Below are 26303 nucleotides of genomic sequence, written 5' to 3'. Positions count from 1 at the left end.
TCAGAAGCATAGTTAGAGCAAGCCATTACTCTTCAGTCTTCTCAATGTATCAATTTTCTCATTAGACTTTTCTGGCACAACATTCCAGCCATATGTATTCCTCAATAATAAAAGTTTATATTCAATTGATTACCATAAGTAATCAATTCCTTAAAAGCTATTTCTTAGTTAGGGTTCATATATGCGGCAAATTATGTAGGAAAATCTGAACTCTCATAATTAGCCATACATCCGAAGATAGAAAATAAAAAGAAAAGCAAGTTGGAAAGGGCAAAAGAAAGTGTGAGTGCAATCATTGGTGCCTTTGTTGGCATTGATAGAATCATCATTTCCCCTGCCAAAATTTAGCATGTCTTAATGACCAGCACTTATTTCATTTTATAATATTTTCCTTTCATAGTATTCAGAAGATATTTAGCTTTACTGATTTTTGGAACCTTGTTGTGAGATGAGTATTCTTTGTGCATTAGTTTTCAATTTCTGCTAAAATGGCCACAGATTTAGTGCCTAATATGTATTACTGCAGTTCTGTAGATGACAGGTATTGTTTGGATATCTCCAAACTGAAGTCAATTTGTGAGCAAATACTATCCATTTCTGGAAACTCAAGAAGAATGTTAGTTTTTCTGTAATACCACAATAATGACTTTGACCATGTTCACAGTCTATAAGCAAAATGTATATAAAAGTAGATACAGTAGTCTATCCAAAGTATTGCAGAGTGGAAGACAGCCGTATATTTACAGTTCTGTAATCATGAAAATGACTCTTCTCATTCGTTGTTGTTAAAGCCTCTGAAATGATGTTTGTTTCCCAGTTATTAGCAGATTTTTAAATCCTTGAAGTTGCAGAAACAAAAGTCCTCATTTCTTTTTATCTGTAGTTGAAGGGCATTCCACCTGCAATTTTGGCTCATGATTTGGAAAAGAAAAACTTTTGACCAGAATGTGTTTTTTCACTCACACTTTAAATAACAAACATAGATGAGACAATAATAAGTCACAAATTTCCATTGCTGAGCATAGATAATATGGTAACTTATAAAAATAAAAATGGTAAGTGTGTTCTATTGCCAGCAGTATTGCAGATAGTGCCAATGACAATGGAGTTTGTGGTTACAATTGAATGAGGTGTTAAATTTCACTTTAGTACACAGTTTTTGAAAAATAAGGATGAAAGAATTCTTGCATTCTCAAACCCTGAATTCCTGGTAGAAGTCTTACATTTCCTGTAATAATTTAGATAAATCATTTTTGTGGGGATTTCTAGGTTTATCTACATATAATAAAAATTCATGGTGCTTTAGAGATTTAAAGAGAAATTGGGGCTCCAGAGAAGCACAAAGACCCAAGACTACTGGAACAAAATATACAAGAACACAGTGTTTAAAGGGGTAGGAATGTTTATTCTATGACAAAGGGGAATTCTCAGATGATAATTTGTAGGAGCTGGTGAAAATGTTGGGTATGTAAATTAGGAGATGGTGATGTGCTAGTTCAGCAAGCAAAAGTACTCACCTCCAAACCCAAGACCCTGAGTTCGATCACCGAGACACATATTGGAGGGCATAATGCAAGTGTGTTTATATTTAATAAAATAATGACAGAAAGAAAAATAAAGACTGTCTCTGATATGCTTATCAATGAATTCAATCTGAAGAAATTTAGGGCTTAGGAATACAAATAAATGTTTCAAAAGCAAATTCAAAAAATAAATAAAAAAAAGTAACAGAAAAGCAAGGAACCATGGAAAAATTTCAAATTATGGCATTGAATTAAAACAAAAGGAATATTTGGAATAATGAGTAACATTTAAAAATTAATAACCATCACTAAATTACCACTCCAGGAAACATGAAGAACGAACTGGGTATAGATAATATCTCCATCTTTCCTCTAAAAATCTACAAAGTGGTTTGAATAAGAATGGCCCTTATAGACCTAAAAATTTAATCATGTGGTCACCAGAAAGTGGCACTCTTTGAAAGGAGTAGGAGGTATGGCCTTGTTTTAAGAAATGTACAGGAAATTGACAATTTCCTAGAGAGATACCAGGTACTGAAGTTAAGTCGGGAACAGATAAACCATTTAAACAACCCCATAACTCCTAAAGAAATAGAAGTAGTCATTAAAGGTCTCCCAACCCAAAAGAGCCCAGGTCCAGATGGGTTCAGTGCAGAATTCTATCAGAACTTCACAGAAGACCTCATACCAATACTATACAAATTATTCCACAAAATTGAAACAGGTGGACCGCTACTGAATTCCTTCTATGAAGCCACAATTACTCTTATACCTAAACCACACAAAGAAGCCAACAAAGAAAGAGAACTTCAGAACAATTTCCCTTATGAATATTGACGCAAAAATACTCAAAAAAATTCTTGCAAACCTGATCCAAGAGCACATCAAAACAATCATCAATCATGATCAAGTAGGCTTCATCCCAGGTGAAGGGATGGTTTCATATACAGAAAACCATCAATGTAATCCACTATATAAATAAACTGAAAGAAAAAAACCACAGGATCAGTTCATTAGATGGTGAGAAAGCATTTGTCAATATTCAACACCCCTTAATGATAAAAGTCCTGGAAAGAATAGGAATTCAAGACCCATACCTAAACATAGTAAAAGCCATATACAGCAAAACAGTAGATAACATTAAACTAAATGGAGAGAAACTTGAAGCAATCCCACTAAAATAAAGGCTGCCCACTCTCTCCCTACTTATTCAATATAATTCTTGAAGTTCTAGCCAGAGCAATCAGACAACGAAAGGAGATCAAGGAAATACAGATTGAAAAAGAAGAAGTCAAAATATCACTATTTGCAGATGATATGATAGTATATTTAACTGGTCACAAAAGTTCCACCAGAGAACTACTAAACCTGGTAAACACCTTCAGCAAAGCGGCTGGGTATAAAATTAACTCAAATACATCAGTAGCCTTCCTCTACACAAAAGAGAAACAAGCCGAGAAAGAAATTAGGGAAACGACACCCTACATAATAGTCCCAAATAATATAAAATACCTCCGTGTGACATTAACCAAGAAAGTGAAAGATCTGTATGATAGGAACTTCATGCCTCTGAAGAAGGAAATTGAAGAAGACCTCAGAAGATGGAAAGATCTCCCATGCTCATGGATTGGCGGGCTTAATATAGTAAAAATGGCCATTTTACAAAAAGGGATCTACAGATTCAATGCAATCCCCATCAAAATACCAATCCAATTCTTCAAAGAGTTAGACAGAACAATTTGCAAATTCGTCTGGATTAATAAAAAACCCAGGATAGCTAAAACTATCCTCAAAAATAAAAGGACTTCCAGGGAATCACTATCCCTGAGCTCAAGCAGTATTACAGAGCAATGGCAATAAAAACTGCAGGGTATTGGTACAGAGACAGACAGATAGACCAGTGGAATAGAATTGAAGGCCCAGAAATGAATACACACACCTATGGTCACTTGATTTCTGTCAAAGAAGCCAAAACCATCCAAAGCAAAAAAGATAGAATTTTCAGCAAATGGTACTGGTTCAACTGGAGTTCAGCATGTAGAAAAATGTAGATCAATCCATGATTATGACCCTGTACAAAGCTTAAGTCCAAGTGGATCAAGGACATCCACATCAAACCGGATACACTCAAACTAATAGAAGAAAAAGTGGGGAAGAATCTCGAAAACATGGGAACTGGAGAAAAGTTCCTGAACAATACACCAATGGCTTTTCTCTAAGATCAAGAATTGACAAATGGAATCTCATAAAACTGCAAAGCTTCTGTAAGGCAAAGGACACTGTTGTTAGGACAAAATGGCAATCAACAGATTGGGAAAGGATCTTTACCAATCCTACAACTGATAGAGGCCTTATATCCAAAATATACAAAGAACTCAAGAAGTTAGACTGCAGGGGACAGATAACACTATTTAAAAAATGGGATTCAGAGCCATACAAAGAATTCACAGCTGAGGAATGCCGAATGGCTGAGAAACACCTAAAGAAATGTTCAACATCGTTAGTCATAAAGGAAATGCAAATCAAAACAACCCTGAGACTTCACCTCACATGAGTGACAATGACTAAGATGAAAAATTCAGGAGACAGCAAATGCTGGTGAGTATGTGGCCAAAGAGGAACACTCCTCCATTGCTGGTCGGATTGCAGACTGGTACAACCATTCTGGAAATCAGTCTGGAGGTTCTTCAGAAAATTGGACATTGAACAACCTGAGGACTCATAGGCAAATTGGATGGAACTGGAAAATATCATCCTGAGTGAGGTAACCCAATCACAGAAAAACACACATGGTATGCACTCATTAATAAGTGGCTATTAGCCCAAATGCTCGAATTACCCTTGATGCACAGAACACATGAAACTCAAGAAGGATGACCAAAATGTGAATGCTTCACTCCTTCTTTAAAAGGGGAACAAGAATACCCTTGGGAGTGAATAGGGAGACAAAGTTTAGAACAGAGGCAGAAGGCACACCCATTCAGAGCCTGCCCCACATGTGGCCCATACATGTACAGCCACCAAACTAGATAAGGTGGATGAAGCAAAGAAGTGCAGGCTGACAGAAACCGGATGTAGATCTCTCCTGAGAGACACAGCCAGAATACAGCAAATACATAGGCGAATGCCTTCACTAAACCATTGAATTGAGAACGGGACCCCCGTTGAAGGAATCAGATAAAGGACTGGAAGAGCTTGAAGGGGTTCAAGACCCCATATGAACAACAATGCCAAGCAACCAGAGCTTCCAGTGACTAGGCCACTACCCAAAGACTATACATGGACTGACCCTGTGCTCCAACCTCATAGGTATCAATGAATATCCTAGTAAAAGCACCAGTAGAAGAGAAAGCCCTTGGTTCTGCCAAGACTGAACCCCCAGTGAATGTGATTGTTAGGGTGAGGGCGGTAATCAGGGGAGGATGGGAAGGGGAACACCTATAGAGAAGGATAGGGAAGGGGTTATAGGGATGTTGGCCAGGAAACAGGGAAAGAGAATAACAATCGAAATGTAAATAAGAAATACCCAAGTTAATAAAGATGAAAAAACTGATGTATATAAAAAAAAAGAAATGTGTCACTGGGGGTGGACTTTGAGGCTTGAAGACACCAAGCCAGTCCCTTGGTTCTATCTTCTTGCTGCCTGCAGATTCATATGTAGAACTCTTAGCAACTTCTTCAATATGTGTCTGCCTGCTTCCCAACATTTTTCTTGCCATGATGAGAATAGATTAAACCTCTGAGAATGTATGCAAGTCCCAATTAAATACTCTCTTTTGTAAGAATTCCCATGGTCATGGTGTCTTTTCACTGCAATAAAACACTGGCTAAAACAAATATTCCTACCAGAGATCAGGATATTGCTGTGACAGACCTGATAATGGCTGCTTGTTAATGGAATGTGGACTTGGGAACTTTGGATTATAATAGCAATTAAATACTTTAAATAGGGTTTAATGGCCCATGATAATAGGAACAGGGAAGAGAGTACTGAGGGTGATTTGAACTATGGGATCTGAGCTCAAGAAGTTTCCAAGGAGAAGCATGTTAGTAAGTGGCCTAAAGACAATTCTTGTGGTATACTGGCAAAGAATGTGGCTGCTTTTTGCCCTCATCCTAAAAATCTGCCATGGACTAAAATGAATAGTTTTAGATTAATGGCATTAGCAGAGAAGAATTCAAAACAGTATAGAATGGGCAATGCCATTAATGGCCACTCTTAGGCAGATCTATAATTAAAAGGAACAAGGTGTAGCAAGGAAAAATATAAAATGTACAGTTTGAGGAGAAAAAGAGTACAAGAAAGTGCAATGGAGCTAAGTTCAGGGCACAAGGAGATAAAAAGTTTCAAGAAAATTCAGATCCTAAATGCAAAAAAGGAGTGAGGAAACTCAGGACAAAGATACCACCCACCTCAACTTTCAACTTGTGAAAAAGAATTAAAGAAAAGGTTAATCAGTAAAGGAAACTATCTTAGTAAGGGTTTTGCTGCTGTGAACAGATGTCATGACCAAGGCAACTCTTATAAGAACATTATTTAATTGGGGCCAGCTTACCTGTTCAGATGTTCAGTCCATTATATTCAAGAGGGGACCATGGTAGTGTCTAGCAGGTATGGTACAAGAGGAGCCGAGTGTTCTAGATTTTCATCTAAAGGCTGTTAGAAGATTAGTTCCCACATGCTTGACAGGGTGGTTTCATTGTCCACCCCCTACAAGGACACACTTCCTCCAAAACGGACACACCTACCCCAACAAGGCCTCATTTCCTAATTGTACCACTCCCTGGGCCAAGCATATTCAAACAACCATATTCTACTCCCTGGCCCCATAGGCTTGTTTAAACACATGAATGTATGGGGGACATACCTAGCCATTATATAATAAAAAAAAATACACTTAGTCCAACTTCCAAATTCCACAGTCTATAGCAGTCTCAGCAATGTTAACAGTCCAAAGTTTAAAGTCTCTTCTGAGATTCATCAAGTTACTTAAGTATAATCCCCAAAGGAAGATAGAAAACTAGTTGGACAAACTCCAAACTCTGCATCTCCATGTCTGATGTCAAAGCAGTCTTCAGATCTCCAACTCCTTCTTCATCCTTGTTGACTACAACAGACTTATTTCTCCTGGGATGGTTCCACTCCCTCTTAGCAGCTTTCCTTAACAGGTATCCCACAACTCTGGCATCTTTAACATCTTGGGGTCTCCAAATCAACTTCAATTTAATACCTTCTTGATCCAGTGTATGAAATCAACACATGATCTTCTGTCCTCCTCCAAAGGGCTTGTGTCACTCCTCCAGTTCTGTCTTCTGTAGCACTCTAGGCTCTAGTTGATTCCACTTTACTGATGTTGCTGGTTTTGGTGGTCATCCCATGGTACTGGCATCTCCAATATGCTAGAGTCTTCTGCAGCAACTAGCCTTCACCACTAGCTTGTCTTGGGTTCTTTTCATGGTGCCAAAACTCAACTTCTTTGCCTGACCCCTTCAGTCCTCAGCTGTCAGCTACAACTGAGGCTGCACCTTCACCAATGGATTTCTGGGGCCACTCACAGTGGCAAGCCTCAGCTACTCTCCATGTCCCCTTCATGCCTTCAATACCAGTACTACCTTGGAGATTCTTACATGTTACTATGTCTAGCAACAGCATGAGGTACAAACTTGGCTCTCTCTGGAACGTAACTTTTTAGTGCTCCCAGAAACATTCCCCAGAAAATTTCACCTCAGTGATGCTAGTCTCTTCTTAATTGCTTCTCCTTTCTTAGCTCCACCTACCCAGCATCAACTGCCCCAGTAGTGCCTTCTATTCTTCCTCTAAAGCCAGAACTATATGGCTGAAGCTGCTGAGTTATGCTGCCTACAGTATCTGGAACATGCTACCCTTTATTCTATTACCAGGTTTTTGTTTTGCAATCACTTCAGTTCCCAAGCCTGGCTGTCCTGAAATTTGCTCTGTAGATTGACCTTGAACACAGAGATCTGCATGGCCCAGTCTCCAGAATGTTGGGATTAAAGGCATGTACCACTGAGCCTGGACATAAACTTTTCTTCACCTAGAACTTGCTCTGTCATAGTCTGGCCTTGAACTCAGAGGTTTGTTTGTTTGTCTCCTGGGATTAAAGAGGTTTAACAGCATGAATGGGCCTAAGCTTTTCTTGGCCACTGTTCCTCAAGGCAGGGATCAAAATCCTGTGTCTTCCACTCTCAAGATTTGGGTCACAAGTATGCATTCAGTTTCTGGTTTGCAGTTCATTCCAGACTAAAAATCCAAACTATTCCTTGTTCAACTGTAAACACATTCAATGAACTTAGCTGGATGGAATCTTGCCCTGAGAGCAACACAGCCTTAGTCTTCTTGAATATAGGATTCCATTCCATTTCACTTCCTGGTAACCCCCCTTTATTGAACCAAATATTTTGTTTTTTTTTTCCATTGTAAGCTTGGTATACTTGATCAGAGTGTCCTTTATGAGCCTAAACCAAAGAACAAGGTACAAAGGTCTCTTTGGGACTTCATTTTTCAATTCAATGAATATGAATCCCATTTCCCTAGCCTTACATTGATTCTTCAGACAAGGATAGAAAGCAGCAACAATCCTCACCTAAATAACACAGAAAATGGTCTCTAGGCCGCATACTGAACTGATTCTCTACTAAAACTACTTGGGCCAGGTCTGCACAGTTCAAATCACTTTCAGTAAGAAAGACCTTTGTATTCCCACTAGGATAGCCCATTAAACCCCATTTAAAGCACTCATCTACTCTCCCAATCCAAAATCCCAAATTCCACATTCTTCCAAACTAAAGCATGGTCAAACCAATAAGAGCAATGCCCTACTCCTTATAGCAACTTCAAATACCATGACCAAGGCAATTCTTATAAGGACATTTAATTGGTACTGGCTTGCAGGATCAGAGGTTTAGTCCATTATCATCAAGGCAGAAGCATGGCAGCATCCAGGCAGGCATGATGCATGAGGAGCAGAGAGTTCTAAGCATTCATCTGAAGGTTGCTAGGAGAAGATTGGTTCCAACATTCTTAAAAGGAGGATCTCACTGTCCATCAGCACAATGACACACTTTCTCTAACAAGGCCATAGTGCTACTCTTTATACCAAGCATCTTCAAACCACCACAGAAACCAGTGACAACAGAAAGCTGGTACAATTGTAATTTAACAAAAGGGCCCTGCTTCAGACCCTTGGCAGTTTCAGAATCAAGACTATAAGGAAAAGGTTGGCAATCTTCCTCTATGACTATACAAAGCAACTAAAGTCAGGCACATGTCAAGGGTGTTCCTGCATGGAGGTCCAGAGACGCCATTGCACAAAGCTCTGAAAGTGAAGCCTGTATTGCCTTAGAATCACGAAGATGTAAAAAATGCTAGAACTATGGAATTCATGCCAAAGAAAGCAGCTAATAGTGTGTGGAACCAGACCAAGAGAGAGAAAGAGTATTATGTTGCAGTCAACAAAGCTGAAAAGAGATGGAGAAGTAAAAAGAACTTTGACATTCAAAAAGAGAGAGAGAGAGTTTGGTCATTATGCAACTGGTTTTCAGATGTCCTTTTGTCCAGTATTTTCTAACTTTGCTCCCTCTTCTCCCTTTTGGAATGGTAATGTATATCCTGTACCATTTTGTGTTGTAAGTATGTGATCTACTTTTGGATTTTGATTTTTGGAGGAGATAGAGTTATGTTATTGCTTGAGTCTCAGCAGGGTCTTTGACTTATTGTTGAGACAATGGGGACTTTTGAACTTGGACTGAATGCATTTTTGCATTATGATATGGTTACAAACCTATGGGGGTCAGGGAATGGAATGTGTTGGTTTGAATAAGAAAAGCCCCCATAGGCTCATATATTTGAATGCTTGATCATGAGGGAGTGGCACCATTTCAAAGGACTAGGAGGTATGTCCTTGATGGAAAATTACGTTACTGGGCAGAGTCAGCGGAGTGGGGTATGGGTTGGTTTGAGGTTTCAAGTGATCAAGCCAGACCTTTTTTCCTGTTGCCTGTGGATACAGAAATAGAACGTTCAGATATTTCTTCTGTGCCATGTGTGCCTATTAGCTACTATGCTCTCTGCCATGATGAGCATTGGCTCAATCTCTTAAACTGTAAGCAAGCCCCAATTAACTCTTTCCTTTTCTAAAACTTCCCATGGCCATGGTGTTTCTTCACAACAATAGAACACTATTGAAGATAGCAGCCACCAAAGATTCAGAGAAGCAGACTTATACAGAATTCCATTCAAAGAAGTAAAGGAGAATGAAGCATCTTACATGTAGAAAACAAAGGACAAAAATACTAACATGAGTAACATTGCAAACATTTACATTACAAAAAAGTAAACTATTGTAAGTGTTTCTTCAGAATCAATGTAGGCTTTTATACACAAAGAAATTTTCTTTGAAGATGAAAGATAAATACTTTCTTGGGTAAAATCTCAGAAAATTTGTTGAAACTATCCAGTCAGAAAAAGTCTGTCCAAACTGCTTAAGTAGAAAGAAAATATATAACAGATGTTCTTTATATGTAAGAGAAATAAAGAACAATGGACAGTAAGACAAGCAAACACAAACATTTCATTTTTATGTATTCTCCATTAAACTAAGAGGAACTAGGCCTTAAAATAAAAGTAATATTAGGGTCAGCAAGATGTGGGTCAAGAGGTAAGGGAGCTTACCACCAGGCCTGATGATCTGAATTCAGTTTCTGGAATCTACCCTGTGGAAAGAGAGACTACACAAAGTTTTGGTTTCTGGGTTTAATGGCCCTACTGAAGACTAGGTCTGTGTGATGTCTGTGGTTCCTGTTGTCACCAAAGACCATGTAGAAAAGGGACTCCTAAGGTAAGCAAACATGGTTTCTCTAGCAGATTTTATCAATCACTTAAAAAAAATCATGGTACAAATTTTATAAACTATCACTTATATCTAGAAGCAAGAAATTTTGAAGAAAAATTATAGGATCATATCACTTAACACAGAAATCCTCAACTGGAGTACCTTTCAAAATGAACTGGCTGAGAGTGGATCATAAAAAATTTAGAGTGTAAAGTTCCTCCAAGGAAACAATAAAAATCTACATGAACTTAAGTTTGGTGATATGCTTTTAAATTGCATAGCATTGGTATGATCCTTGGACAGGAAAATGGACAGGTGGATGAGATTGTTTGAGCAAGTAATTCTAACACTTTTGATCACTAACATAGCAGATCACTGTGAGTTTGAGGACAACCTGAGCTAAAGAGCAAGTTCCAATCCAGCTCCAGTTACAGAGAGAGACCTTGTGTCACTCATACACAAAGAAAAAAAACTGATAACTTAGACTTTACTAAAATGATTGTTTTCCTCTGATATGTGTTGCTAAGAGAATAAGAAGAGGAACTATCAACTTGAGGAAATTATTTCCAAAATTTGTATCTGATCTAAGAATATATCCAAAATACATAGATGCATACTAACAGCAAGAAATTTTAAAATGGTACCAAGATCTGAATAGAAGCCTAACCAAAGGAGATGTCCTGACAGAAGATAAGAAAAAGAAGCAATAACTCAATAGAGGAACTTACATGCTAACATAAAATGAGGTGACACCATGCCCAGTTAATTTCAAGTGGCAACTTCTGGAAAGAGTAGAAAGCAATAGGAATTTCCATTAAGAATGAAAACTGCAACAAATACTTAAAAAGATAGCATGACACCTTCTTACAATACTACATACACTCTTTCCTATGATCCAGCAGTTGTACAGTGTCTTGTCCACATGACAAAGGCCCCATGTGAATGATTGTAGCAACTTTATTTAGAATCATCAAAAGTGAAAAGAGCCAAGCCTTTACCTTAGGAGGTAAATGAATAACTTGCGATATGTTTGCAAAATGGACAATTATTTAGCAATAAAGATCTAGTAATTCGTAAAAGAAAACAAGTGAATCTTCCATGATAGATACTAGTATTATTATTATAAATATGATATAGTTCTATTACTCTGACTCCCAACTTCTGACATTCTAGATAAAGAAAGGCCAGAGACACTATTAACACCTAAGCATTGGTAACATGTGAACAGGGGAGAAAAGTTGACTAGAAAGAGCTGAAGTTTTTGGATTATTTTAGGATGGTAATACTATTCTGTGTAGAGTTGTAGTAATGAATGTCTGACAAGTTGTTGGAGTTATGCTCGAGATTACTGGAACCCCTGAAGACAAGGAGAAAAACCCTTCCAGCGGTACCATGTTTCAGAGAGTGAGGCTATGGCCTCTTGTGGGTCTCAGTATGAATACTGAGAGGCCCCAAGGCATGCTTCATGAATTCAAGAGAAATGTAAGTGTAGATGAATTGCCACAAATTTTGAAAAGTTTCACCCAATGTAAAATCGGATATGGTAATAGTTACAACATCTTGGGGAAGTTTGATGTTATGGTCACTTCTTGAGGTGGAAATGAAAATAACCTAGAGCTGCCGGCAGAGATGAGTAAATTTGCAGCTGTTCCTCCAGTCTTAGTTTCAATTCTGTATGATAAAAACAGGACAGAACTGAGGATATAATAACATACAGAAATATCCTAGAAAGCCAGCAATGGGTTCCTTGGGTTCAGGGACGATGGTGGCAGCCTCTAGAATTTCTCTGAACAGGTTAAGTGAAGATGCTTTTGTAGACAGACAGATGGGGTCCTAGGTATTTGACAGAGATTGGCGATCTTGTGGGATTAGGGTATGGGACCCAGTGTTAGAAAGGGATATTGGCGAAAGAACATGCCCTTTGCTATATTTTTAAGATCATGCTGGAGCACATTACCATGGGACTGTATTTCCAAAGAAAAGAGAATTAACAAAGACTACAGGGTTAGCAGTATGACTTCATTTTTGCCCTTTTATGAAACCATATGGACTTGCACATGTCTAAAAGATAGTGACTTTGTAACCACAATACTGCTTCCCTCAAGCTCACTGGAGCCTGGTAGTTGGGAGATATAAAAAAATTTTTTTTGGCTTGCTACAAAACTTCTATGTTTGAGATTTAATAGTTCCTTTTTTCTGTACTACTCTGAATCACAAGAAAATCTTGACACAGAAAAATAGAATAATATTTACCCACCTCCCCCATGAACTTTGTAATCAAACTTCATTGTATGATTTGAATAAAAAAGTGGGGCTGAGTCAAGTCTAGAGAATATCCTGACTCCTGAGTTCAGGTGCTCTCACTACAAAAAAAAAAAAAAAAAAAAAAAAAAAAACCTTTTTCTCAATATCCCTTCCTATGAATATTTTTGTTTCCCCTATTAAGAAGGAGTGAGGCATCTACACTTTGATCGTCCTTCTTCAGCTTGATGTAGTCTGTGAATTGTATCTTGGGTAATTCGGGCTTTTGGAAAATCTCTACTTATAAGTGAGTTCATACCATGTGTGTTTTTCTGTGATTGGGTTACCTCTTATTTTCTAGTTCAATCCATTTTACCAAGAATTCCATGAAGTCATTATTTTTGATACCTGCGTAGTACTCCATTGTGTAGATGTACCACATTTTCTGAATCCATTCCTCTTCGGAGGGCATGTGGGTTTTTTCAGCTTCTGTCTCTTATAAATAAGGCTGCTATGAACATAGTGGATCCTGTGTCTTTGTTATATGTTGGAGTATTTTTGGGTATATGCGCAGGAGAGGTATAGCTAGGCCCTCAGGTAGTGCAATGCCCACTTTTCTAAGGAACCTCCAGACTGATTTCCAGAGTAGTTGTACCAGTTTGAAATCCTACCAACAAAGGAGTGTTCCTATTTCTCTACATCCTCACCAGCATCTGTTGTCACCTGAGTTTTTGATCTTAGCCATTCTGACTGGTATGAGGTGGAATCTCAGGGTTGTTTTGATTTGCATTTCCCTGTTGACTAAGGATGTTGAGCATTACTTAGGTACTTCTCAGCCATTTGATATTCCTCAGCTGAGAATGCTTTTTTAGCTCTGTACCCCATTTTTAATAAGGTTATTTGTCTCTCTGGAGTCTTCTTGAATTCTTTGTTTGTTTTGGATATTAGCCCTTGTCGTGCCCACCTCGGTCCCCAAGGAAGACGCAACACGGTCGGATTCTTCTCAACAGCCTTTATTGCAGGACCACCTCATTGCTGATACAGGGTCCTCGAGCAGCAAAGGCGCTTGCCTTATATACACAACAGTCTGTGGTCATGCTACTTGTCCTTCAGGGATTGGCGGAGCACGAATCACCCTATGCTACTTGTCCTTCAGGGATTGGCGGAGCACGAATCACCCCACTAGCATGGTACCGCCTCGGCCAGATTGGCACCAGGGGCAAACCAGCGCATGCGCAGTACTGTTGTTTACCACAGGAGGGCGCCAGATGCCGGCGCCATCTTTGTTTTACTGCGCCGCTCCCTACATCTCCCCCTTTTTTGTTTAATAAAATGAATGATTTAGATCAGGGTGTCACGCCAATATGTCATTGCTCCTGTCTTAGGTCGTTCCTGACGATGATTCAGCCTTACCCATCATTAGGTTACCTTATAGCCACTGGGCCCCATGTCTTAGGTTGGTCCGAGCTCGAGGAAAGTTGCTCGTCTCTGGATACAATGACTCCACATGGCAGTGACAAAAATGATCTAGGGCGAACTCTTAATCTTTGAAAGAAACCAGTCATATGTTGGGAGAAGCACCATTTTCAATGGTGATCATAGTCTGGTAAACAACCGCTTTGTGTCTTGCATGTTCTCTTTTTAAACGGCAAATAAGCCAGAGACATACTCCGCATCCCAGAAGGACAATAGCTCCCCAGGCAAACATGGCAGACCACTCCTTAAAAAAGGAGAAAACATTGGTGATCCATGAGGTAAGATCTTCAACTGTGATGGGGTCCAATCTAGTGCTGTTGAGGACAGCAATCTGCATCAGCAATTGTCTTGATAGTTGCTCTGCTTTCATGGACCAGGTTCCTTTCAGATAATTCAAGATTTCTTTGCTCTTTTGAGAATGCTGAGAAAAGTTAGCTTGCAAAGGAGTAACGCATAAACCTCTAAGGGAGGAAACGCAGGACAGCTGTGTCATATGACACAGTGCTTCAATTTGTTCTTGAATTAAATCTATGCTTTGATTAGCTAATAGAAGGCCAGATGCCAAATGGGTATTAACTTCTTCTTGTTTCTCTAGCGCCACTGCAGTTCTTTCTACAATCTGATTGACAGTCTCAGCCGTCCATATTTGTTTAGTCATGGTTATTGTGGCTGTAGTAGCTGCGGTAGCAAACAGCATAATAGCTGAAATTATAGCTGCCGTAATTCCAAAATCTCTTCTGGTTCTTAGCAAATTAAGAATAGGAAATCTATCTGGGTTTGCCTCCACTGGTATTGGCACAAAGGAGGGAATCTTAACCATCACTGTGGTGTCGTTGGTGCCATCCCAGCATTCAGCTAAATAGCAGACTACATCAGAGCTATTACAATTTAAAACATCATTGCTTACATTAGTGCTTATCAGAAAGTAAAAAGGTGATCTAACACATACTGAAGTACTAGTGGCAGTATCATTTGCCGGGAAGTTATTATACTGAATATCCATCAACCTGGTATCATTTTTTCTGGTAGCTGAAACATTATACAGTGTAAAGTTCTCACCCATCAACCTAGCAAAGGGGGTGTCGATAGGGGTCGGCTATCCAAGTCCTTCACAGATCGACATTCATTTGCCCAGTGGTTTCCCTTCTTACACTGTGGACATAGTCCAGGCTGCTTGGGTCTATCGCTAATTTTCCCCTTACTCCTTTCAGGACACTGTCTTTGATAATGCCCTTTACGGCCACATTTGAAACAGGTATCCGTGGTGGCGGTTTTCCCTAAGTGTACCACAGCTGCCGCTAGGCAAGCATTAGTGAATGGTCCTCCCAGTTCCCTGCAGACTTTCATCCAAATTTCTAAACCTTTATGTTTGTATGGGGTTATAACAGTCCTACATTCTTTTGTACATTGCTCATACACTAGCTGTTTAATGAGAGGCATGGCTGTATCAGGGTCTCCGCAGATCTTGGTAGTGGTCTCTACCATGCAGGCTACAAAGTCTGAAAAAGGCTCTGTGGGCCCTTGCAGAACCTTGGTAAGTTTCCCAGAGACTGTGCCCCTATTAGGCAGTGCTTTCCATGCCGTGATGGCTATTTCATTAATTTGGCTATAAACTTGTTCTGGATAACCAGTCTGGTCCAGAGCAAATCTCCCTAGACCCAATAGCATGTCAGCATCCCAATGTCTCTGAGGGTCTACTCCTGAGGCCAGATTAATGGCGGCCTGAGTATTACCATATTCATAAAGGTAAGATTTCCAATCCAAGTATTGACCTGAGGAGAGGCAGGCTTTAGCCAGACTCCCCCAATCCCCAGGGGTGAGGCAATATCTAGCAATAGCCTCAACTTGAGCCATAACAAAAGCTGCACTGACCCCATAGGTTCTGACAGATTCTGCCAATTGCTTTATAGTCTTAAAATCACCGGGTTCATTATACCAATCCTGTTAGCATCCAGAAATACTGGAAAACTTAATTCCATCTCTTTCCACACCTCTGGGCAAAAGGAATTACCTTTTTGCAGGCTTCACCATGCTTTTATGTTGAGGGTTATACAGAGGTGCTGTTGGTATAACCGCTTTCTTGCCTAATTATCTGCCTCGTTGCCACGTGGCGTTAGCGTGTGGCCAGTCTGGATCATATCTCTCTCTCTCATACTGAGCAGCCTCTTTCTTGAGATCAGCCTCATCATCCTCACTAAGCTCTGAATCATCTGACATTCCTAAGGTCAAGGCTTTTAAAGAGGAATATATCTTATTTGTTTCCTGGTCCTGATTATCCCCCCCCCCCTTTTTTTAATCTCTGCCTTCTCTCTGTTCCTTTTGTCTCCTGTTCTTTTCTTTTCTTCCTTCGGGACCTTTTCTCCCTCCGACATACTTTCTTGTTGCTCTGCAAGGATTTTCTGACCTGTCCTAATGGCTTCCTCACGTCGTCTATCCTCTAAGCAGGCACGGACCATTCGCCAAAGAGGTTTTGATCCAGGCTTAAGCTTGCCCTCTGTGGCTTCTTTATCCAGATCTTTTCCCAATTTGTCCCATGCTTGCAAGGTAAGAGATACCGATACTATAAACTATGGAGCACAATGGTCGCATTCATCAAGAAAGCTCGAAGATTTTCCTTTCGATTTTGAGCTTATGCTGATTGAGGAGTTCCTGGAGAGCTGTCAGGAGTGGGCTGGAATGTGAGTTTCCCATACTCAATGCACTTATTGAGGAGCAGTTTTACGAGCAGGGTGGGCTGGCGTGTTTTTTTACACACGACTTCGTAGCCTGGCACTTGTTGGCTATTCCCAGCAAATGCACTCACATCCGGGACCGTGGCAATTCAAAAGAAAACAAATCCACTGCACAAAGAAGAAAAGAAACAAAATTACAAGCCCTACCCACAAAGGATCAATTGGAAATAACATTGCTGTAGACCACAGACTTTATACCCTCTAAACCAAGGCTTTCATCATCTCTGCTTACCTCCAGAGAACTTTATTGTTCCTTACCTATGAACTTACTGATGTTACCGTCCTGGATTTGAAGAGTTCTGAATCCACGAGGATGTCCTCGGGACCCCATATGGGCCACCAGTTTGCCCCACCCACCTCGGCCAGCAAAGAAGACGCAACGCGGTCGGATTCTTCTCAACAGCCTTTATTGCAGGACCACCTCATTGCTGATACGGGGACCTCGAGCAGCAAAGGCACTTGCCTTATATACACAACAGGCTGTGGTCATGCTACTTGTCCTTCAGGGATTGGCGGAGCACGAATCACCCTATGCTATTTGTCCTCCAGGAATTGGCGGAGCACGAATCACCCCACTAGCATGGTACAGCCTCGGCCAGATTGATGCCAGGGGCAAACCCGCGCATGCGCAGTACTGTTGTTTATCACAAGAGGGCGCCGGATGTTGGCGCCATCTTTGTTTTACTGCGCCACTCCCTACAAGCCCTCTGTCAAATGTAGGATTGGTAAAGATCTTTTCCCATTCTGTTGGTTGATGTTTTGTTCTAATGTCAGTGTCCGTTCCCATTACAGAAGCTTTGCAGTTTTATGAGGTCCCATTTGGCAAATCTTGATCCTACATCATAAGCCATTAGTGTTTCGTTCAGGAAGTTTTCCCCAGTGCCCATGTGTTTGGGCTCTTCCCCACTTTTTTTTCTATTAGTTTGAGTGTATCTGGTTTGATGTGGAGGTCCTTGATCCAATTGGACTTAAGCTTTGAACAGGGCTATAAGAATGGGTCCATTTGCATTCTTCTACATGCTGACCTCTGGTTGAACCAGCACCATTTGTTGAAAATGCCTCCTGTTTTTACACTGGATGGTTTTAGCTTCTTTGTCAAAGATCCAGTTACCATAGATGGTTGGGTTCATTTCTGGACTTCAATTCTATTCCATTGTTCTGCCTGCCTATTTCTGTACCAATACTATACAGTTTTTAACATTATTCCCCTGTAATACTGCTTGAAGTCAGGTATTGGGGATTCCCCCCCGGAAGTCCTTTTATTGTTTAGGATAGTTGCTATCCTGGGTTTTTTGTTATTCCGAATGAATTTGTAAATTGTTCTTTCTAACTGAATGAAGAATTGAGTTGGAATTTTGATGGGGGTTGCATTGAATCTGTAGATTGCTTTTGGCAAAGTGGCCATTTTTACTATATTAATCCTGCCAAACTATTTCCATGGGATGACTTTCCAATGTCTGAGATCTTCTTCAATTTCTTTCTTCAGAGACTTCAATTTCTTGTGATACAGATCTTTCAGTAACCTGGTTAGAGTCATATCAAGGTATTTTATATTATTTGTGACTAAAGAGTGTCATTTCCCTAATTACTTTCTCAGTCTGTTTATCCTTTGAGTAGAGGAAGGCTACTGATTTGTTTGAGTTAATTTTATATCCTGACACTTTGCTGAAGTTGCTTATCAGGCTTAGGAGTTCTCTGGTGGAACTTTTGGGACCACTTAAGTATACTATCATACCATCTTCAAATAGTGATATTTTGACTTCTTCCTTTCCAATTTGTATCCCTTTGACCTCCTTTCATTTTCTGATTGCTCTGACTAGGACTTCGAGTACTATATTGAACAAGTAGGGAGACAGTGGGCAGCCTTGTCTGGTCCCTGATTTTAGTGGAATTGTTTAATTTTCTCTCCATTTACTTTGATGTTGGCTACTGGTTTGCTGTATATTGCTTTTACTAAGTTTATATATGGGCCTTGAATTCCTGATCTTTCCACATCTTTAAACATGAAGTGCTTCTGGCTTTTCTCAAATGAGAGGATCATGATTTTTTTTCCTTTGAACTTGTTTATACAGTGGATTACGTTGAAAGATTTCCAAATATTGAACCATCCCTGCATTCCTGGGATGAAGCCTACTGGATCATGATGTATGATGGTTCTGATGTGTTCTTGGACTTGGTTTGTGAGAATCTTATTGAGTACTTTTATGTCAATATTCATAAGGAAAATTTGTCTGAAGTTCTCTTTCATTGGTGGGTCTTTCTGTAGTTTACTTATAAGCGTAATTGTGCTTCATAGAAGGAATTGGGTAATTTTCCTTCTGTTTCTTTCTTTTTTTTTTTTTGGAGTATTTTGGACACTATTGGTATTAGGTCTTCTGTGAACATCTAATAGAATTCTGCACTAAACCCATCTGTTCCTGGACATTTTTTGTTTGGGAGACTGTTAATAACTGCTTCCATTTCTGTAGGACTTATAGCACTGTTTAGATGGTTTATCTGGTCCTGATTTAACTTTGCTACCTGGTATCTGTCTTGAAAAGTGGCCATTTCATTCAGATTTTTGAATTTTGTTGAGTATAGGCTTTTGTAGTAGGACCTAATAGTTTTTTAATTTACTCAGTTTCTTTTGTTATGTTTCTCCTCTCATTTCTGATTTTGTTAATTTAGATACTCTCTCTGTGCCCTATGGTTAGTCTGGCTAAATGTTTATCTTTTTTTCCAAAGAACCAGGTCTTAGGTTTTTTGATTCTTTGTATAGTTCTCTTTATTTCTACTTGGTTGACTTCAGCCCTGAGTTTGATTATTTCCTGTCTTCTACTCCTCTTGGGTGTATATGCTTCTTTTTGTTCTAGAGCTTTTCTGTGTGCTGTCAAGCTGGTAGGGCATTCTCTCTCCAGTTTATTTTTGGAGACACTCAGAGCTGTGAGATTTCCTTGTAGCACTGCTTCTGCTGTGTCCCATGAGTTTGGTTATGTTGTGCCTTCATTTTCATTAAATTGTAAAAAATCTTTAATTTCTTTATTTCATCCTTGACTAAGTTATCATTGAGTAAGCATTGTTCAACTTCCATGTATATGTGGGCTTTCTGTCATTTTTGTTCTGATGGTAGTCCAGCCTAAGTCCCTGGTGATCTGATTGGATGCATGGGATTATTTCAATCTATGTGTATCTGTTGAGGCCTATTTTGTGACCGATTATATGTTTAATTCTGGAAAAGGTACCATGAAGTGCCAAGAAGAAGATATATTCTTTTGTTTTAAGTTAAAATATTATCTAGATATTTGTCAAATCCATTTGATTCATTACTTTTGTTAGTTTCTCTATGTCTCTGTTTAGTTGATGTCCACTGATGAGAACAGGGTGTGAAATCTCCAAGTATACAGTGTATTGTGTGCTTTGATCTTTAGTAAGGTTTCTTTTATGAATATAGGTGCCCTTGCATTTGGACCAAAGAGATTCATGACTAAGTGTTCATCTTGGTGGATTTTTCATTTGATGAATATGAAGTGTCCTTCCTTAACTTTTTTGATAACTTTTGGTTGAAAGTCGATTATATCTGATATTTGAATGGTTACTCCACCTTGTTACTTCAGACCATTTGCTTGGAAAGTTGTTTTCCAGCCTTTTACTCTGAGGAGTGTCTGTCTTTGACTCTGAAGTGTGTTTCCTGTATGCAGCAAAATCCTGGATCCTCTTTCCATATCCAATCTGTTAGTCTATCCCTTTTTGGGGGGGGATTGAGTCTCTTGATGTCAACAGATATTAAGGAAAAGTGATTGTTGTTTCCTGTTATTTTTGTTGTTTAAAGGTGGAATTATGTTTGTGTGTCTCTCTTCTTTTAGTTTTGTTGCAAGAAAATTACTTTCTTGGTTTTCCTACAGTGTAGTTTCCCTCCTTCTATTGAAGTTTTCCATCTATTATCCTTTGTAGGGCTGGATTTGTAGAAAGATATTGTATAAATCTGGTTTTGTCATAGATTATCTTGGTTTCTCCACCTATGTCAATTGAGAGATTTTCTGAATATAGTAGCGCGGTCTGGCGTTTGTGTTTTCTTAGTGTCTATATGACATCTGCCCAGGATCTTCTGGCTTTCACAGTCGCTGGTGAGAAGTTTGGTGTAATTCTAATAGGTCTACTTTTGAATATGTCACTTGAACTTTTTCCCTTAGTGCTATTAGTATTCTTTCTTTGTTTTGCGCATTTGTTTTTTGACTATTCTGTGACAGGAGAAATTTCTTTTCTTGTCCAATATATTTGGAGTTCTATAGGCTTCTTTTGTAATTTGTATAGTTTTCTTCTCTAATATTGTTGAAGATGTTTACTGGACATTTAAGATGGTAGCCTTAACTCTTTTCTATACCTATTATCCTTTAGTTTGATCTTTTCATTGTGTCCTGAATTTCCTGGATGTTTTGGGTTAGGAGCTTTTTGCATTTAACATTATCTTTGATGGTTCTGCCAATGTTTTCTTTGCTATCTTCTACCCCTGAAATTCTCCCCTCTATCTCTTGTAGTCTGTTGGTGATGCTTTTGTCTATGACTCCTGATCTTTTCCTCAGGTTTTTCTATCCAGTGTTGTCTCCCTTTGTGATTTCTTTATTGTTTCTTTTTCCATTTTTAAATTCTGGAAGGTTTTGTTCAATCCCTTCACCTGTTTGGTTGTACTTTCCTGTAATTCTTTATGGGATTTTTGTGTTTCCTCTTTAAAGCCTTCTACTTGTTTACCTGTGTTGTCCTGTATTTCTTTAAGGGAATTATTTATGTCCTTCTTAAACTCCTCTATCTCTATTATGAGTTTTGATTTTAAATCCAAATCTTGCTTTTCTGGTGTGTTTGGATATCCAGTATTTGCTTTGGGAGGAGAACTGGACTCTGGTGATGCCAAGTAGTCTTGGTTCTGTTGCTTAGGTTCCTGTTCTTGCCTCTCAACATCAGGTTATCTCTGGTGTTAGCTTGTCTTGCTATCTCTGACAGTGACTTTACCCTCCTGTAAGCCCATGTGTCAGGGCCATGTAGACCTGTTTACTTTCTGCCAGATATGAAAACAGAGAGCTGTGAGAGTGGGTCAGCTCTGGGTATGGGCAGAAACTGGAAGGGTCCTGTCCTAGACTGCTCCTGGGTTTGTGTGTCTTGAAGCCTCCAGTTGAGTTACTTGGAGCAGAAGAGTTTGTCTTAAAACCTGTTCTCTCAGGTGTGTCAGTGTTCCTGTTGACTGGCTTTCAGCTCTCGGCACAGGCAGAGACCCAAAGGGTCCTGCTCCTGACTACTCCTAGGTTCCTGTGCCTAGGGGGCACAGAAGATACTAGGCAGTTTCCTCTGGTCCAGCAATGTCTGCAGAAGTAATTGTCTCCTCTGAGCTCTCAGGATTTTCTGTTCTTCTGAGAGTCTAGCTCTCTTCCCCAACAGGATTTTAGTTCTGAGAGCTGTGGGACCTGTTTAGTTCTGGGTATGGGCAGAAACCAGATGGGTCCTGTCCCTGCCTGCTCCTATGTTCCTGTAACCAGAGGGTACTATGCAAGTTCCTCTTGTGCCAGGAGTGTGAGCAGATGTGACTGTCTACTCTGATCATTCAGGACTGTCCAAACTTCTGAGAGTCCGGCTCTCTCCCCGACAGGATTGGGTACTGAGAACTGTGGGTCTGGTTCAGCTCCATGCACAGGCACGCAGAAAGCAGAAGTGTCCTGTCCCAGACTGCTCCTGCCTTTGTTGTCCTGAGGCCACCAGGCAGGTTGCTCTGAGCAAGTTTGCTTGGTCTTACCTCTGCTCTCAGGTGTGTCAGTGCTCCTGGTGACTCAATTTCAGCTCTGAGTTCAGGCAGACTGCCCCTAGGTTCCTGTGCCCAGAGGGTACGGAGGGCGCTAAACAGGTTCCTCTTGGCCCAGGAATGGGAGCGGAAGTATCTGTCTCCTCTGAGCTCTCCAGTTTGTTCATACTTCTGAGAGTCCAGCTCTTTCCTCCATGGGATTTGGGTACAAATTGCTGTGGGACTGATTCAGCTCTGGGCCCAGGCAGAAACTGGAAGGATTCTGCCCCTGACTGTCCCTAGGTTCCTGTATCCAGAAGGCACTATGCAAGTTCATTTTGGTTCAGAAATGTGAGCAGAATTTGCTGTCTCCCCTGAGCTCTCAGGATTGTCAGAACTTCTGAGAGTCCAGCACTCTCCCCTACGAGATTTGGATACAGTGAGCTATGGGACTGGTTCAGCTCCATCTTTTCTCTTACATCATATAATGACAAAATTTCAGAAGGATTAAGTATTGAATCATACCAATGAAAATATAAATATTTTAGAAAAATAAATATTCCTTTATCATAAACTAGAGCATGATGTGATCTACAATGCATGAGCAGAAGATAAAATGGTGGTGAATCGAAATACTGAATAAAATCATAGTATTTTTATATGACAAAATATTCAAAAGTTCAGTAAAATTTTTAAATTTTATGATAATAAAATCTCTTTACAGAGGAAAGTATACTTCAAACTGTTAGGAAAAATGCAAGATAAAATGGTGGTGAATCGAAATACTGAATAAAATCATAGTATTTTTATATGACAAAATATTCAAAAGTTCAGTGAAATTTTTAAATTTTATGATAATAAAATCTCTTTACAGAGGAAAGTATACTTCAAACTGTTAGGAAAAATGATTTTTACCTAAATGTAGACAAATCATATGCTCAGGAAGTTCAGCAGAAACTAATGCAGAGTATTTTAATCTTATTCCAAGATGTCTCTTTAATGATGAAATAAATGCAATGATATTGGAACACAAATCCCACAGTTTTACACCTTCAGTTTTTCAAAAATAAGTTATATTTATTACATAACATATTGGCATTAATAGGGGAAATAAGTATTCTCAAACATGGTGCTATAAAAAAAATCAATTGAATGACATCTACTAAAATGATAAAGATATATAGCTATCTATCATAAATTATCCCTGAAGTAGTTCTCGAAAACATTTACATTCACTACACAGAAGCAAGTTAAAAGATACTTTGCAGCATTTTGCATAAGGAAATATTTAACCCAACATCAAGATCTATTCATATTAATAGGTAAATCAGTACAGTCTAGATTAACATAATTCATGCAATTGCATATAGTTATTTTAAAGTCATAGTGAGTGAAATACACATACAGAAAGACACTGATATATAAATAATAGGAGTATATGCACACTCACAGAAGTAAATACTCACTGACGTTTGTATCTTCAAACAATCACAACTTACTTGAATCAAAAGCACAAGTTTTTTTTCCTTTTATGTAAATTATATATTGGATCTACAGATAATACCTGCCTGGATGTCAGGAAACACCTCATAAGCCAATAGCACTTTATCATCAATGGCTTACATACACTGTGTCAATAAAAATACGAGGCTGCATTATTCTACAATAAAGAGCACTTTTCATTTTGGAAGTGAAGCCAAAGGCTTGTTTCACTTTTGTGCTACACAAAAGAAAATGTGAGACTCCACTTCTACTGCCTTAATCCTCCACTTCTTTATCACACTTCATACACTCACAATAACAAGTAGAAAGAGTGTTAGAGTAAGATAAATCAGATAACAGACTGTTGGAGATTGTGCTTGGGCTTTGCTCCCAGAATTCTTACCCAAAGAGAAATCTTCATCTGAAGCATCCATGATGAGGGTGGGAGTCACACACAGGTAGTGATATATGTGCTCTCCATTCTCATTTTGATGGCTATAGAGGATTCTATGGTTATTTCAGCATCCCGCAAAATGGTTGTATTCTGCAGTCTTAATAGAAAGTATATACCAGAATATTGGTGAACAAGCCCTGAGACTTAAACGGTTTCTGTTCCTCAATCCCACCAACTGCTGCCTCATTTGGAACCTAGGAGTTTAGTTCAATGATATTTCCAACTCCTCTTATTTAAAGCACTTCACATTCTCTCCCCTTCCAAGAAACTCTAAATTCTTTGCTTCTAATCCTAATCAATTACTCTATTCCTTTCCTTGTATTAACTTTTTGAAGATCATATTCTGCCTATACTCAGTTTCTAGAAACATCTTGATGTCTATGATCTGCTTCTACCACCTCCATTTTGTAAAAGAGATGTCCCCAATATTATGAGTGCCTGTCCACTATATTTTCAGAATTTTTCCTGATAGAAAATTGGAAGAATAGCAACTATGTGTCATGAGGGCTATGGCTAAGTAAGTCTAGGTCAAGGACATTTGTTAGGACAACAAAGTCAAAGTTCATGGGGGATTATGGTCTTTATTTCACAGCAGTTAAATTTAGTGTTGTCTATCATTCATTAAATATTTAAAATGATATTTTCCTAAAGATGGAAAGAATAAGAGATTATGATGATGAGAGATGAAAGTTAGAATTAGTTAAAGAGTGGGTAGAGGAAGAACATCAGCAAGAAAACAGAGACTACTCATAAAAACAGAGTACCTTGAAGACTTGGAATCAGTCTGAGGAAGTCCTAAGCTGAAAAAGAATCAAGGCTATCCTTTCTTTACATGATGCAATTTTACATGGAAACATAGTATACCATTATCAGGAAGATAAAGCGCAAGATGATGATATTGAGAGGAATTCTTAGATACTGAACATGATTCTAAAAAATAAATGAATAAACAAATAAATAGATAAATAAATAAATCACTCTACATCAAACAAAAGTTAGTTTTCTTCAATAGAGTCTCCTTGGATATATTAACTACCCTTAAGGACAGGCCTCATCCCCAGCACATGGCCAAGACAAATTAAGTTTAGTAGTATTTTTGTAGACTTTTTACTTCATATAGGTTTGTTTGGGCATCTGTTTCTTTGCTGGCCTTCTGCTTGTATAATATGATTGCCAATTTTGTGCTTCTCTGTTTTCTGTCTCTCTGTCTCTCTCTCTGTCTGTGTATGTGTGTGTGTGTGTGTGTGTGTGTGTGTGTGTGTGTGTGTGTGTGTGTATAAAACCCTACATCCAGCCTTGATTTACAAACGTCTTCCACTACTCATTTATGTTGTGATAACAAATCCAAACATAACTTGCTCACCATCCATGGTTCTGACAAGACATTTTCAAAGTGACAAAGAACCTACACAGGAGAAACTTACCCAAGTGCTGTCTCTGAAGTTCTCCTTTCTCTTGATGTCCAAATGATTAGACGTTTGTTTTGTTGGGTTTTGTCTTTTCGGTACTCTGTTTTTATGAGTAGTCTCTGTTTTCTTGCTGATGTTCTTCCTCTACCCACTCTTTAACTAATTCTAACTTTCATCTCTCATCATCATAATCTCTTATTCTTGGAAACATATCTACAGAAATGGAGGTTATCCTTGATTGTAAATGTGTATTTTGTACCTCCTTATCCTTTAAAGTGTATACCCATAAAACCAATTCCTGCTTGTCCATCTGACTGATTTATTCTAAATGCAACTTGAACTCATCATTTATTCCTGAATTGATTGTATTTACCATCTAATATAATCTTTG

At 39.0% G+C, this 26303-nt stretch overlaps 2 protein-coding genes across 2 annotated transcripts; both read right to left on the bottom strand.

Annotated features, from left to right (window-relative positions):
* Positions 1-14177: 14177 nt before the first annotated feature.
* Positions 14178-15155, bottom strand: LOC147996194 (endogenous retrovirus group K member 7 Env polyprotein-like). Its single transcript, XM_087640596.1, has one exon. It carries the CDS (start codon positions 15153-15155, stop codon positions 14178-14180), a length of 978 nt encoding a protein of 325 aa, XP_087496722.1.
* LOC147996193 (igE-binding protein-like) lies at positions 15155-15946 on the bottom strand. Its single transcript, XM_087640586.1, has one exon. The coding sequence runs from the start codon at positions 15944-15946 to the stop codon at positions 15155-15157; it is 792 nt and encodes a 263-aa protein (XP_087496712.1).
* Between the last annotated feature and the right edge of the window lie 10357 nt (positions 15947-26303).

This window comes from Rattus norvegicus, chromosome 2, assembly GCF_021556685.1.
Source record: "Rattus norvegicus strain SHRSP/BbbUtx chromosome 2, alternate assembly SHRSP_T2T, whole genome shotgun sequence".
Lineage (NCBI taxonomy): Eukaryota > Metazoa > Chordata > Mammalia > Rodentia > Muridae > Rattus > Rattus norvegicus.
The sequence above is the reverse complement of the archived record's forward strand: the minus strand, read 5'-3'. Positions and strand labels throughout refer to the sequence as shown.